Here is a 17,011-nt window from a genome sequence, read left to right on the forward strand (position 1 = left end):
CTATGCAGCCGAAGGAGTGAGCTGTAGCTCACAAAAGCTTATGCTAAAATAAATTTGGTACTCTCTAAGGTGCCACAAGTACTCTTGCTCTTTTTGCAGAAACTGTATGTTATTTGTATTGTTGGAGAAATGGTGTGTGATCATGCAACTAACGACTGTATCATAATGCGTATGCACAAAGGGGCAGAGAAAGGTTGCCATGCAATCTCAGTGTTGACATTTTCTGATTGTTTTGCAACCTTAGCACTCTTAATCTAATGTTTTGGACAGAATTATATTAATCCTAACACTTACTAATTTACCACAATGATTTTATTTTGAATTTAATTTCTTTTGTTTCTCTATTTTTAATCAAACCACTTCCATTAGGTTACTGTAGCTATAGTCCGACAACCCTTCCCTTCCTCCTTCAGGATACATACCAAGCAAATAGCACACATCTGTGACATAACTGCATCACTCTTTTTATGCATCCTTCTGGAAAGGCTTACAGTCACCTAAAGTACTCCAGCTGGGAGAACTCAAATGAAACTCCTGGGGGAATTCTTGCCACTGTGTATGCGTAGAATTCATGTCCCTTGCAGATTTCTTTGGTTCCCTGCAGAAAAATTGCTTTCTGACAGGGACGCTGCAAGACCAGTCGTGCACCACTCCCTAGCTGCACAGGTTCATCATTTCAGGCACCCGGAGCAGCTGGCGGATAGGTAAATCACAGCTGAGCTGGGGACACCCCAGCCAGTGGCTCCTACCATGAGCTGGGATCAACTGCTAATCCCAGCTGGACTGGAGACAGGAAAGGACGGGCCTTCTCTTCCCCTGCAAGAAGTCGCTGGGACTGTGTCAGACACACCCAGAAACCTCTTCCAGCTCCAGGAAGCTCAGCATCATCTCCTGCTTTCTGTCCCCATTGCTCCTCAGCCGCGGGAGGGAGGGGAAGGGGTCACTGTACGGGGAGCTGCTCCCCCATCCACCCAACCCCCCATGCATCTGGATCTCCCATACCCAGACTCCCCCACCAAGCCTCACCCCATACACCCAGAACCCCCCTAGTCTTCCATACCTGAACCCCACCCCACTGAATCTCAACCCCTGCATCTGAAACCCCCTGTACCCAGATCCCCTGCCTCCAGACTCCAACCCCTGCACCCAGACTAGCCCCACACTGAGCTTCCTGCACTCAAACTGCACTCAAACTCCCATTCTGATGAGCCCCACACCCCTGCACCACCCTGAGCCCCCACATCCAGACACCCATGCCACTGACCCCCAATTAGCTGCACCCAGACCCCCCACCCCACCAAGCCCCACTCCCCAAGCACCCAGACTCCCCTGCTGAGATCCCCACACCCAGACGCCTCTGCTGAGCCCCAACCACTTTCACCTGGAAGCCCCTGCAGAGTCCCATTGCCCCTCCATCTGAACCCCCCAATGAGCCTCTGTGCATCCAGATCCCCCCACATCTAGACCCCCACACTGAGCTGCCTGCACCTAGATTGTCCCACACAATCCTCTCACCCCACACACAGAGCCTCTCCACAGTTGGATTCTGCCTGGTTAAGTCTGCCTGCCCCACACCTGGTACGCCTGGCACAGAGGGGCAGGGCCTCAAGGTGTTTCTGGGGCAGGCCCAAGCCTTGTGCTGTGTCAGGGTCAGGTGCAGCCTTACCACTGAGTCTGCGTCCCCGGGGGAGGGGGGGGGGGGAAAGAGGGGAAGAGGCTGCAGGGTGATCTCCCACCTTCATGCACTGCCATGCTGGAGCCTCTGCATTTACTGGTTGACAAATAAAACTTGCAGAATTTTGAAGTATTGTGCGCAGAATTTTTAATTTTTTGACACAATTTTTTTTTTTTTTTTTAAAAACAAAGAATGCCCTCAGGAGTAAAATGAGCTTCTTTCTGAACTTTATAACAACTTCTAATCGGCTAAAAGGTATCATGAACAAGCAATAAGAAGCTTTACATTCTCTTAGGAGCTGAGAGAACCATAACATGCATGCAAGTCCTGTCCTCTTCGAGAGGTGTGAGTGAATCAAGCTCAAACCTGGGCATCCTGCTTGGACACAGCACTATCTCTAAGTGAATAAGCCAGCCCACATTACTGCACTTTTCTCCCTGACACTACTCCTCATGGTGCAAGCGCATTTTACAGCATTAAGTGTGTGATCCTGCAACAGGCTGGTCACTCATCTTCCAATGAAAGTGAAGGATGCTTACCACCTGGTCCCCAAGCCTTATAAGAGAGGAGAAGGAAGATGAGAGGGATACAAAGAAAAAACAATGGGCAAATGCCACGCAAGCTTCCCTCCCACAGCTCTACCAACGAACAGCAGTCCTGACTCGAAACACTCCTACAATTCAGCAGGATTGGGATTCTGCATGCCCCACAGGACCAACTGCCATACTAACAGGAGTGGGTTAAATATATTTTGTTGCAGGCAGGATTGGGTGGGCAAAAAAACAGACTGTGGTAATCTGCGAGAACACATCTCCTCTTATCAGTTCGTCATAAATAGAATTTCAGCAACATCAAGCAAGTTTTTCTTTTTTTTAAATAAAGATTTTAATTCTTCAATTTAAGTGAAGGATAGAAATATTTTATGTCTATTATAACAGAGGTTAAAGTATATTTTTATATGGCTTAAGCAAGATTTGTTTTATTCTTTTATTGGTAAAAATTGTGTCTGAATGTGTACACACACACACACACACACACACACACGGGGCTTTTTTGTTGTTTTGTTTTGTATTGTTTTGTTTTGTTATTTGATTTGGGGTTGTTTTTTTTTAGTAGCATTCCCTCCCACAGATCCCGCAAGGGAGAGAACAGGATAAAAATGCAAGAAACAATGCAAGAGCAGGATTAAAAAAAAAAAATCCAGCACAGGGCTCTACAAGAGAGCTTTAGAACTGGAACTTTTTTTAAAGTGCCTTTTGTACCTTTTTCTTCTGTTCACTCCAGTGAAGTTCCTTCCCCATTATATCAATAATTCTTGGTAAGGCTTCATCAGCTGCTTGCACGTTCAAGAAGGCCAGCCGAGTGCGACGTGAAATCATATCCACTGCAGTGCACGCATACTCTTTTACCCCATACGTAATCTAGGATATTAGAATTGGATAAAAAGAAAAGTGTCAGATTGTGTAGTGTCTGGACATGGGAAAGGGCTGCTCCTACATGGGAATGAGGGGGAAAAAATAGCATGAAGCTCTGGTAAATCGAGTGGTAAGGCGAACAAGAGCACAGGAGGGAGCTGATATGGAACCTTATGTGTACGTGCACACAAGGCCATAATTTGCTAAAGTGATTGAAGAAAATGGATTTGTATGAAGCAAGCCCCCCTTTTTTTGCTGCAATATAAAAAAGCTTCTTGGCTCACATGTCTAGATGCTTTTATTAAAAGTTTAGAAAAAAATTATTCCATGTTTTATGCACATAAATTTCTGTTTACATGCCAGACACAGTCTTCATCCCCCTCTCCTACTTCACAGGGAGGATGACTAATAATCACCACAAATTACACAGACGATAAGCTAACCATTTTCACATACCTCAGCTTCAATATAAGGAAATTCAGATACAAGGCGTTTTCCAACAATAGGCCACCTCTTTCCAGTAACTTGTGCTATTTTGGCCACCTCAAAAGCCTTATCACCATACGTAGAAGCAAGGTGCTGAGCCACCTATAGAATTAAGAGCACGTTTAGCGAACACTACGTCCCAGCACTTTCTGAAGCACAGCTGAATATATATAAGCTAGTCTTGTCAGTTCTCCCATAGCCTGTAATAAATAGGTTGAAGATGGTATTAGATTTTGATTGTGTGGGAGGAAACAAGTTGCGTTGTGAATGCTTAGACCAGCACTAACACTACTATGCATGTATCAATGTAGCAGTGACTAATGATGCTTCAGCTCCTTTCTGCTACTGTGATCACCTCTGAAGAATAGATTTTGTTGGGCTTGAGGTGCCAAAGACCTAGGTTGTCATACATGTTTAAAAACAGAGAGCATAGCTTTGTGATTATGCAGATGCTGAAATAAAGAATGCACATGGCTTTTAGTACTCCACTAGCAAAGAAAATTTGTGACTGGATTTCCTTCTTATACAACTATTTCTGCCCTGACCAAACAGTGTAGTCTTATGCCAATTTGAGAGACTTAAAAAAAAAAAAAAAAAAAAGGCAGCACAGCCTGTATTAATGTTATTGATAACTAACACAAACACTGAGTAGAAATATAGTTGACTCACCTCACTTTCCAGTCCATAATCTTGGACCAGCCTAATGTAAAGAGTAGGACTCCAGTCCTTAGCCCCCTGCAGTAAGAGTCCTACCGTCTTACATGGACCTGCCTTTAGGTTGTGAGCCTGGATGGCTGCATCAATAGTATCTTGTGCCATGGAGCGATAAGTTGTCCATTTCCCACCTGCAAGCAATTTGTTTTGGTAAACTAGTGGAAGTGTGTTGCATTGGCCAAACCTCATACCTAGTCCAGTTTCATCCTTACTGGACTTCAACTAATAAATCACTTGTTCCTTCAAACCTGCTGTACAAACATTCATTGCCTTTGACTTAAATACACTGGGGAATCCTGACAAAGCCATATGAGATACCTGAAATGGATTTCCAGTACCTGCTATAGTAACAAGGCCACTGTCACTAACAGCAACAATATGATTCCGAGATATTGACTGGGTGTCTTTAGAGCTGGGATCTGTGACAAGAGGACGAATGCCGCTCCATGCTGCCAAGACATCTCCTCTTCTCACTGTTTAGAAGCACATAATGGCCAAACAGAATTAGAAAAAAGTCTTCAGAATTAATCGATTTCCTATTATTTTCTGACTAAAAGCAAAGATTTCATTTTCTTAAAATTACTCTGGCACAAATAATGTTTACATTTCTCCCTCAAAATTCACAGGCAGATAGGCAAGGACAGAAGTATACGTATCCTCAGTTTGCTCACATCCTAGGTCTTAAAACAGTGTCTGTAAAATGTTATTGAAATCCTATCTAATACTCACAACCCCCTTGGGAGAGAAGTATTATTATTCCCATTTTGAAGATGGGGAAACTGAAGAACAGAGAAGCTGACGTGACTTTCTCAAGGACAGGAGAGGGATTCAGCATCAGAATCGGGTTACAATTCCAAGATTCCTGGTTCCCAGTCATGTGCTCAGACAACCTCAAATATGATGGACATTAGGATACTTGTGATAGCCTGTGGATTTTACAATTCCAGCACACTTTTTTTATTTCATTCTACAAACACCCTACTCATTTCTTTTCACTACCCTCCTTTTACAACTATTTCTAACTGCCGCAATCTATGTGGCTGCATGGTATGTTTCACACTGACCTATTATTTAGTTATCTCTTAGAAAGCTAGTCAGCAGCAACTTGTACATGCAACAGTCCACATACTAGTGCATCAAAACCACTTGATCATTAACAGCTGAGTAACAATTGGTAACCAGAATCAAAAAATTATTTGGATGATCCTCCTAATAGCTCAGCTGCTAACACAGTGATCCACTAGGCAATATTTAGGGACATCTCAGAACCTTCTTACTTTTGGGCCAGCTAGGCTAATGATGCTTTTAGTCCTCTGCACAAAGGTTACCTAGCACCTTAGCATCTTGAGGTCACCAAGACCGCAATAGAAAGACAAAGGGAAAGTGTGGGTGAAATCCTTCCCTGCCAAGCCTATATGTTATTTAAAACGGGGGGGGGGGGGGGGATGAGACCTGGAATCTCACCCTGTCCCCACCAAAATATTTGTCCTGATGTGGGGGTTCAGAGAGAAACAAAATGTCCAGCATGTGAGTAACCAGGGGCTGAACCTCTCCACAACATACTTTCATGATCTATGTAGAGATGAAGGACGGGAGGGAGGGAGATTCCATATCCCAGAAATCTCTCACCAGTTCAGTGGAGCTGGTGATGGTTTGCTATGGGCAGAGGGAATTGGTCAGAGAGAATTTGCTAGGGTGAGGGGGTCAGGACAATAGTAATTTTATTTTTTTAGAAACGGAAAAGTTGTTGTTTTCCTTGAAATCACTAGGTTCTCACACTTAAGCCCTCTATTTGTGTTCTATACCTCGAGTTAGAGTTTCCTCTGGACTACCTCAAAGAGTCAGAGAGCCACAACACTGACATTTTTTTTTTAAACCAGAAAAGCACAGTTGGTCTCAATCAACACTGTAATTGGCATCAACACTGTTTAAAATGATGCAATTGCCATTCTGCTGTTCTCTCGTCTTGAGGAAACTGTTTAATTAGGCTATTCTAAAGGAACACATTGGGCCTTTCTAAGCCCTAGATGAATTAACACCACTACTGTGAAGCTTTATTTTTTTTTTTTTATGCCTTGTTACACGGAAGGTGAAAGATAAAAACAAGGTAAATGAAAGCTCGCTTTCTCCCTCTCTGTCTAAGGTGTCAGGAAGGCTGGATCCAGCAGGGACAGAAGTTGAGTGAATTATACATTATATGACCATCATATAAAAACAAACAGCTGAGACAATATATGGCGCCCAGTTACTGCTCTGAGAACAATCAGCACTACCACATCTCAAAAAACAAAACAAACCAAAAAACTTCCAGTAGTAAAAGCTTTTAATTTTTTCCATTTAGCCTTTCAGCAGAGAGCTCCATTCCATCAGTCCTGCCCCTCTTGACTGACCTTTGTCCCTCAGGTTAACATGTTAAAATTATACATTTTGAAAAAGGAACTTATAACAACCTCCGTCTTTCCATTACACTGTTTCTCCTTGCCCCTTTTCTTTACTTTAATCCCTTGATATGATAGGTCCTGTTGCTACTCCCACTGAAATCAAGACTAAATTCCTTGGAACAGGACATCTCTTTTTCATCTTCATGCACACTTATGAAGCTATAAAAATTAATAATTACCAACAACTGATGTATCCAAACTTCACTCCATCAAGTCACAAATTAACACTTAACAAATTCTTCAAACAACAACCAGGGCTGCTCTCAAGACTTTAGGAATAGTAGGAGCACAAGGGTAAGTCAACCAAATGGTCTTAGAATGTTGCCCAAAAGCAGAGGTTTAACATGAAACAGGGAACTTAAAAACCTTACTCTATATGTTGGCTTAGGGTATGTCTACACTAGTGCTGGTAGTGTAAATTGCAGCCTGAGGAGACACAGCCATTCTAGATATAACTGAGATAATGCGCTAAAAATAGAGCGTAGCCACAGCAGTGCAAGTTGGGGGAGAGGCTAACTGCCCAAAGTACCATCCAAGATCCTTAATACGTACTCAGGATTGTTAGATCCTCCCACCACCAACGGCTACATCCAGCATGCCATTGTGACGGGGGACACTCACTTCTCATGAGCACCTCTTGTTGGCAGAGTATGAACCAGAAATCTTCCCTTTTCTGGTGCTCCCTGTTGGCTATTGCCAGGCAGGTCTTCAGTGGCTCATCACATCACCCTTCTGGGGTAACAAAGGTACAACAGGGCCTATCACAGTGCCCTGGTTCATATCTGCAGCCCTGTCTTTGGGCTCAGTTCTCAGCCCCTTCTGGGCTAGCTTTAAGTCTGTGTCTGCCCTGTATAGAGCAATGTCCCCAGGGCTTTCTTCCTGGAGACTCCAATACCTGCCCCTCACTTGGTCCTCTAAACAAGCCTTATCCCCTTCTTGGGGATCAGGCCACCCTGCCAGTGGGGGGACCCGGGCCCACCCACTACTCTGGGTCTCAACCTAGGGACCTTATAAGTTGCAGTCATGTGCTGCTGCTGCTATTCCTTAGGCCTCTTTCCATGTAGTTCTTTCCTCTTCACCCTTACCGCAGGGCTGAAGTTATCACTTATGCAATGCAACTGTCACCAGAACCAGTCTCTGGTTCTCCCTTAAGCTCCAGCCACTGGCAAGGATCACCCCTCCTTATTCCTCTGATCCCTGCCAGAACTAACCTGCTCAGGCCCTGCAGCTAATTTTTAACTGGGCCTGCTGCATTGACTGCTTCCCTACAGCCTCTCTAGGCAGGCCTGAAGGGCCCACCTTTACTGCTCCTTTTTTGGGGTGGGGTACCACCAGCAGGCGGACCCTATCACAGTCTCCTTGAACTGGGAAATTACATCTCCAGTTTGAAATGTAGTCACAGCCTTAGAAAGTAATTTAAATTACAGGAGAGATTTTTTCCAGAGCAGTGGAATGGGCAGGGTTAGAGAATCAAAGACCAGCATTATCAGTGTCAAACATTTTACCCCACTAGACTCTAACCTGAAAAAAAGGTACCCAGAACTAGAGAGGCCCATTGTCCAAACTGGAAAAATCAAAAGGCTTGAAAACCAACCAGTAAGTTAAATCTGTGCAATGCACTCATGTCTCTGACTTCAGATGGGCAATTTCTCTTCTCACATTTCAACATCCTAGGTATCATGTTTTCTGTTGCATGCCTGATATTTTGTTTCCAATGCACTTTTCGAAAATTCTTCTAAAATGACTGAGTTACTATCCCCAAGCTCTTATTTTGACAAATAAGTCTGTCAAGTATATCCAGGTGTATACATAGCTATGGGTTGAATGCATTTTTATTAGCAGAGCTCCAGTACTCCAACAACTTGTGCTCCAGACTAACCTCCAATATTGCTTGGGTTCTCAGATTACTATATAGAGGCTTTAAAAGGGCGTCATCTTACACATTTCATAAGCAGCAAGAGTCCATGTGGCCCATATTCAACTGTCTTTCTTGGGTACAAGAGATATTGTAAAAGAATTTCAAACTTCCCATCCTCAGCACCGTCAGAGACAAAAGTTATCTTTATTTTTCCCATCCTATCAGAATACATGGCCAACCAGTTAGATGTTTATCTATGCTATTTCTTGGCTCCTTGTCAGTTATTAGTACACCCGTAAAGTGAATTGTAACTTTTCAATAACAGATATAAAACCTTAAGGCATCAAATAGTAAAAATAAAAGACTCTCAAAAGTATAAATAAATACAGCATACCCTAACCTCTAAAAAACATCTACTATTTTGCTTCAGCCATGTGACTTATTGGGTATGTCTATATGCAATTAAACACCTGAGGCTGACCTGTGTCAGCTGACTCAGGCTCACAGGGCTCGGGCTAAGGGGCTGTTTAACTGCAATATAGATGTTCAGGCTTGGGCTGGAGCCAAGGCTCTGGGACCCCATGAAGTGGAGGGTCCAGAGCTTGGGCTCTAGCCCGAGCCCCAAGTCTCCATCCCAATTAAACAGCCCTTAGCTCATGTAAGCTGACAGGGCCAGCCACGGGTTTTTTATTGCAGTGTAGACACACACACAGAGGCCAACTACTGCAAGATACAAAGTCCACTCCTCTTACATACCATGGGGATGGGAGCATTATGAATATCTGCAGTAGGTGACATACAGTTAGAGAAGTACACCTGCATAGTGCATTGATGACCGTATAAGAAATCTGCACAGGCAGCCTAAATTTTTCCATCAATCCGCAAAGCCGTATTTTTTGTGATGCAGACCTTGAATCTTTTTTAATTACTGAAATTAAGATGTTCCACATTATTTTTTATAATATATAAAATACCAAATTATTAAATGCCAAGTTATAACAAATTTAATCTCTGTTCAACACAGATTTAGCACAAACCATATCAGTTTATACCATTAGATTATAGAATCTACTTGTGGTTTTAAAAATAATCATTTCACTTTTTAAATAAAACATGAGAGCAGTAGAGGCTTTTATAAAACTTAATTGTGTTGCTTATTAAATTTACAAGGGAAAAAACTGACTGATTTGCTTTATGCTGAAGCATTTTGGGGTATGTTTTTAGATTCTGCTTTCACATGACTGATAACTGAAAATCGATAACAGACTATAAAAATATCCTCAAAGAGCACTGAATAGATTTCAGAATCGATGTTGCTCTGCCAGCATGTTTAACCCACCAAAATGAAGTGCTAATCACAGAAATAAGATACCATATTACATTTATAAACTAAAGAAACTAGAAAAAGCAGCATGTGTGACACTATAATTAAATAGTTGGAATACATCCAAGCCTGTGTAAGTTGATAACCCTGGCACTGTCTCTGGCAGCAAAAAAGCAGGTCTGCAGTGAGTTGATATGGCCAGCACAGTTGTTAATTCAATAACAGGCAATCTATAAACACTGCTAATTGCATACGTGAAAAACAGCATGCACCTAGGTGGGTTTCCTTCAAAAAGCTTTAAACACTCCAAAAAACTACTTTTGTGAAATACCTTGCAAAAATTCTGTCCTATTCAATACTCTGAGCTTAGTTCAACCAACCAACCACCTGCCTGGCACACCACATCATTCTGATTAACTTCTGCTCAAGAGACTTGATGGTACATATTTTGGATAGATCATTTTTCTTAACTTGATACAAAAACAGAACTATCAATTTACCCATTTCAGGGAAGAATAAACAAGCTAGAGTTTTCAGCCTCCGGACAGAAGGCTTCCTTAATCTAACTACAGGACACTGTTACATTCCCAGCAGGAAGAGTGCTTTTCAGATTTACGTTAATATCTCTGCTAATGCAGACGTTTTCACAAAATCATTTTAAAAACAACGGTGAAGGGGACAGGATGGCTAAAGGGCTGGGTAATGAGATATAAATCCTTTCAACTCTAAACCACCAATCTGAATGCAAATTGGTCATTTCCATCTGCCCTATATCAAATGAACCTCCCCAGCGATCACCATTCTATTTTTAAAAATTTGATTTTAGCCCATAATCCTTCTCTCTCCTGAATTGAAAACTGACAGTGTTGGATACATGCCTTTTTTTTTTTTTTTTTTTTTTTAAAAGCAAATATTAAGGACAAAGTGGTTATAAAAATACAAACCAGAATTAAAACTTTGAAAGAGTCAGGAACTGTTTCTAGACAAAAAGTTGGTTGAAGCTGATCAATAAACTCATACTTTGATGTCGAATGTACTCTCAAGTGTTCCACATCTTCCACCACAACAGGATATGAAGGGTACATCTGACAAAGCAGTAACTGTATTGCTCTGAAACGTTGGTAAGGATGACCTTTATGTCAAAGTCCCAAAATACCAAAAGCATGGTAAATCAAATCACACAAACTTTAGTGGCAGCATAGTTTCACTTTCAGACATTGCAGACACATCAGCACCCCTCCCAGCAAAAACAAAGCTCATTAAATTTACCTTCAACATCACAACTCAGATAGTTGCGCACTTCAGTTAAAATAAAGTTAATATCTTCCTCTGTAGGTATTGGGTGAGGTGTGACCTCAGTTGGAGTGTCTGTGGTCCCAGCGATGGTCATCTTTTCCCATGGCAGGAAGAAAATCACTCGTCCGTCACTAGTGGCTGGGTCAAGTAGCCCCATGTTATCGGGGCTGGAATAAAGAGAGGTTATTCATTTTCAAGTTCTGACATCAAATAAAATATCTAGTTTATTGATAAAATTATTCATCACTAGAATGAATTAACTGACACCATTTTTAGTCAAACAGAACTGCAAACAAAGTTTTGTTATGTTCTTAGGTCAAGATTTTCCTATGTAGCCAGTGATTTGATCTTTTTGTGCCTTTATTTCCAAGGGCTGGTCTACACTCGGGGAGGGGATCGATCTAAGATACGCAACTTCAGCTACATGAATAACGTAGCTGAAGTCAGAGTATCTTAGATCGAGTTACCTACTGTCCTCGTGGCGCGGGATCGACGTCCGCGGCTCTGCCTCTCGACTCTGCAACCACCTTTCGCGTTGGTGGAGTTCCGGAGTCGACAGGTCCGTGTTCGGGGATTGATATATCGCGTCTAGATGAGACGCGATATATTGATCCCCGAGAAATCGATTGCTACCTGCCGATACAGCCGGTGGTGAAGACATACCCCAAGTCTCCAACTAGTCATGTTCAAGGAACTTATTTTCAAAAGAGTGGTGGGGAATTATCCTCTTAAAAAAAAAAAAAAAAAATCAGGCTCCAGGTATCTCTCAAGTTGAGCCCCCAAAAGCACGACTCACTGTTGTTTTTTCATTTAAAAAATTGTAAATTTTAAGAACAGCGATGTGAGAGAGATGTGGTACAAACTGAATACCTTAGGTAAGCTTTTTTAGGCAAAAATAGATAATGAATAAATATTATACAAATAAGGTAAGGTGAAAAACAAAGGGTTGGAGAAGAACCATGAAATGAAACTTCCAATTATAACAAATACTAATGAGCTCCAGTACGTCTGCAAGGAGACAGATTTAATACAAAGTTATTGCTTTGTGTGTATGTATAACTTCTTTGCTACTTACAATTTTCAGCAGGAGGTGGATGAACTTGTAGGATATATAAAAATGCAAAAAAAAGTGCACAGTGTTCCCTTACATTTACTATAAAGATTTACTTTATTTACATTAAGGAGCCTATGATTCATAGAAATATTTTCCTTGCAAGTGTAACACAACTGATTTTATTAGTGAAAAGGAAAGAAGAAAGAAGCTAAAATGTAAGACAAAAGGAAAGTAACATTAGAAGTCTTGTCTGTACTTTGAGATCAAAACTTCTAAGGAAGTTATCATAGCAGCTAATTGCACAACTGTGAGCCTAATCTAATCTCCCAGTAAACACTTTAAGCCAAGCACCTAAATGCAAGTTTTTGGCACTATCTTCTGTTAGTATCTATATAATGTTTGTCTGTTATATTTTGGTGAGCTCTGTATTTCAAGACCCTAAACTCAAAGAAATTGCCTGAAAAAACTTTTTGCTGTTGACATTTTGAAATATGAGCACTTATTCCCACCCTTTCCGGATTCAAAAACCAGGTGACAGTGAAACCACTTTCACTGAATTTCAGTTTATTTTTAATGAAAATCTTACACTAGTATTTTGCTATGGAACATAATTATCTAGATGTACATACCTTGCTAGTGTTGCATTACTCATATTAGGATACTCAGATGTAATTTGAATAAGGAAGAATACTTGGTAATAATTTACGATTCCAAAATGAAGTATTTGGTAACAATATAATTTTGCTGAATATGTATCATTTAATACTTGATTACCAGCTTAGTACTTGTAGTGCTGCCACCAACCAGGAATTCCAGTGCCTGGTACACTCTGGTCCCCCCAGAACCTTGCCCGGGGAACCCCAAGACCCAGACCCTCTGGATCTTAACACAAGGAAAGTAAACCCTTTCCCCCACCGTTGCCTCTCCCAGGCTTCCCCTCCCTGGGTTACCCTGGAAGATCACTGTGATGCCAAAACTCCTTTGAATTACAAAAAGAGAGGACAATTCACCTTCCTGCCCTCCTCTTCTCTTCCCCTCCCAGACTCTCCGAGAAAACGTAACCTGGCACAGAGAGAAATACCTCTCTCTCCCCTTCCCTTTCTTCCCCACCAATTCCCTGGTGATCCAGACCCCGGTCCCTGGGGTCTCACCTCAGAATAAAAAAACAATCAGGTTCTTAAACAAGAACTTTAAATTAAAGAGAGAAAAAAAATTATCTTTGTAAATTTAAAAGTGATAGGTACGGGTCTTTCAGCTATAGACACGGAATTACCCCTCCCAGCCTAAGTTACAAGTACAAATAAAATCCTTTCCAAGCCAAAATACCATTGAACTTCCTTTTCCAGCCAAATACACAATTGCAATACTAAGAAACAACATAAGCCTGAACCACTTATCTATCTAGGTATTATATTCTGTGAACTGTATAAGAAGCTTGTATAGGGAGATTGGAAAAGAAACTTGGTTGCACGTCTGGTCCTCTGAGCCCCCAGAGGAACAATAACCAATCTAGACAGCACACAACGAAGAAACTTCCCCTCCCTCAAGATTTGAAAGGTATCCTGTCCCCTGATTGGTTCTCCGGTCAGGTGACAGCCAGGCTTACTGAACTTGTTAACCCCTTACAGTCAAAAGAGATATAAAGTACTTCTGTTCTATTAACTCCTACTATCTGTTTATGACAGAGGGTCATTATTGTATCAAATGAAAATTAAAGTCCACTCTTACCGCTATCCCCCTTCTTCATATATCTCTATGATTCAAATATTATTATTGACTGATATTGCCAATATTAAGTGGATGCAATTTCATGTATTAGAACTTTTCTACCTGAATTTGTATGTGAACTCAAATTATGGAGGTTGTGAGGTGGGATGAGATGTCAGTATTTCAAAATGCTCAACCTTGATATGGGATTATCAAGCAGAGTCTTAAAATGTATGGTCTTGATATACAGAATCCACAAAAAACCTTGTACGGACCCTAAAGCAAGGTTGATCAGGGTGGCTGCTGGATTACTTTTATTTCCACGTAAGTCACAAAAGACTCTGATCCAAAGACTACTGAAGTCGATGAGAAGACTCACATCAATTTCAATAGGTTTTGGTTCAGGCCCTAAGAGTTGCAAGTACTACACATTTCTCAGACCTTAAATCCATATTAGTCACTACTAGTTGTTAATTGAAAGTCAAGACCAAGGTTTTGTTTAAAGCGTCCATAACATGGATAGCTAACACCAGAAGCATAAAATATTTCCCGAATTCCAGTGCAAAGACTAGTTTCATTTCATTATTCAGAGAAAAGTTTTGATATGCTTTTTATATTAATATTTTTCATTAATTCATGCTAGATCAGTACACACAGACAGGAAAAATAAGTAAAAATTAATAGCTCTCTGCGTAAGGAATTTTGATCCACCTAGTATTTGCAGGTATCCAATTTTTTTAAAAATTGGATGACCTTTATCATTTGAAAAGGTCTGGGGTCCCAGCTGCTGCCGGTCCTGCACAGCCCGCTGCCAGTCTGGGGTCCCGGCCGCAGGCCCTGCTCAGCCCGCTACCGGCCTAGGTGAACAGAATCCCAGACCAGCAGCGAGCTGAGCGGGCCAGCGGCGTAAGATTAACAATTTTAAATGAAGCTTCTTAAACATTTTGAAGAGCTTGTTTATTTTACAATACAGCAATAGTTGTATAATATATAGACTAATAGAGAGACCTTCTAAAAACATTAAAATGTATTACCAGCACAGGAAACCTTAAATTAAAGTGAATAAATGAAGACTTGGCACACAACCTCTAAAAGGTTGCTGACCCCAAAGTTAGATCATTGCATTTGCAGATGATAGTAACAGATTCAAGACAGACAGTGATTTGGATACAAGTCAAGAATGGACCCAGAAAGGATATCATATATGGTGATACACATCAGAGTGCAAAGAACTAGAAACAGAGGAAGACAGGATGCACTGGATACACACAATAAAGAATGACAGAACATCATGACTAAAGATGAATGAAGCTGGTGCAATACAGATAATGGTAGAAAGACTTCATTTGCCCCATCATCACTGTTGAGCAGATGGACAGGAACTGAAGAGAACGAACAGTAACAGAGGGAGTGGGAAAGACTCAGACATGCAAAATCTTCTCTGAATCCTTACACTCTCTTCTCCACTACATGAAGTCCAAGCATCAAGAATTTTCATAACCCAGCTCCAACTTGCTTATTCATTTCTCCTATCTCACAGCCCCACCTCTAACACACTTTTTCAATTATACTAGCCTTGACCTGCCCCATTCGACAGCTTCTCTTCCAGCCATCTTCCATGCTTCCCTCTGTGCATGGAACATTTTTCTTAAAACAATTCATAACACCACCTTCTCTTACTTCAGATCCCCCAAGACCATAATGCCTACAAAAAACCCAGTCAGCTGATGGCTAGGTGGAGGGGCAGATGGAAACAGTTTGTATTTATTGTTTAAAATACCGCATGTATTTTATCCACTCCAACACCTTTTATGTTGCTTGCCTTCTTAAATGTTACAATCTTCAAAGCAGCAACTGGGTCTTTCTATCTGAGTGGACAGTATTTAACAAGCTGTGGTTACTATCATAACACAAACAAAATAAATAATAATGCTGAATTTTGACAGGAAAATCTTGATGAAGCAAATGTGCAAACAAGTGGGATATCAAATTTAACATGTAAGCATAAAATAATGTATTTAGGTACAAAATGCAAAAATTAAGTAAAGTTTAAAAAGCAGTAGCATAGTACAGCAGGGTGTGAAATGGGTCTGGGTTTGTCAATAGAAATAATATTTAAATATCTGGTCCACTGTGCAGCTGAAGCAAAAAAGGCTATTAAGATATTTCCCCGTTTCAACAAGGGCCTCTAAATCCAAGAATATCCTGCAGTATCTTTATAAAGCAATTCATACATTCCAAGGCCAGAAAGGACAACTGTGAATATCTAAACTGATCTCCTGTACAAAACAGGCCATAGAACTTGCCCCAAATCATTCTTGATTCAATGATTGGACCACATCTGGAGTGTAGTACTAAGTTTTGGTTACTTTATGCCGAGAACAAAAACAGTTAAATTGGAGAGTAAGCATATATGGAACCGATGTTAAATGAAATAGAGGGGCTTTCATATGAAGAAACAACAACAAAAAACTGGGGTTATTTAGTCTTAAGAGAAGACCACTAAAATATGAAGACACTAAACTAGCTAAAATGTTACAAAATTAAGTCTAGTGATTTATTTGCGGTCGCTAGACAAACCAGAACTATCTATTCTCTCCAGGCTGTAGGAGGATTAGGTTTTCAGTCAAAAGGCAATACCTGTAATAATTTAAGAAGATGGTATATTATAATAGAGTGGAACGAACAGATAAATGGAATAGACTTCCAGCTGAGGCTGTGGAATAAAATAGCATAAATGCAATTAAACAAAAACACGATGACTATATGAATTTTAATAAGTTTAGTGGTGCTTGAGTTTAATATATGGTAAATTTAAGTTAAAATGGTATTAGGTGGGAGCTGGAAATAACTAATGGCCTTTTGGGGGTTGGGAGGACATCTGTGACAAAAAAGAAAATTATAATTTGAATTTGTAAGAAAACTTAAAAATATATAAGAAAACAGACAGCTCGAGACAGGAGGTGGCTATGGCCCACACAACACACGTAGTTTAAATCCTCTCTCCATCTCCACAGACAACAGCAGAAGAAAAAACAGTG

General features: G+C 40.9%; 1 protein-coding gene across 2 annotated transcripts in view; it reads right to left on the reverse strand.

The window, feature by feature from the left end:
- GPD2 (glycerol-3-phosphate dehydrogenase 2) overlaps positions 1-17,011 on the reverse strand; it is a 100,691-nt gene that overhangs the window by 10,521 nt on the left and 73,159 nt on the right. For both annotated transcript variants that reach the window (XM_032789167.2, XM_075070221.1), the window contains 5 exons: positions 11,183-11,376; positions 4,629-4,763; positions 4,246-4,421; positions 3,547-3,678; positions 2,938-3,096 (listed from right to left, as the gene is read on the reverse strand). In XM_032789167.2, the coding sequence (XP_032645058.1) occupies positions 2,938-3,096; positions 3,547-3,678; positions 4,246-4,421; positions 4,629-4,763; positions 11,183-11,376 (796 nt within the window). The remainder of the gene's footprint in view (positions 1-2,937; positions 3,097-3,546; positions 3,679-4,245; positions 4,422-4,628; positions 4,764-11,182; positions 11,377-17,011) is intronic.

This window comes from Chelonoidis abingdonii, chromosome 10 (genome assembly GCF_003597395.2).
Source record: "Chelonoidis abingdonii isolate Lonesome George chromosome 10, CheloAbing_2.0, whole genome shotgun sequence".
NCBI lineage: Eukaryota > Metazoa > Chordata > Testudines > Testudinidae > Chelonoidis > Chelonoidis abingdonii.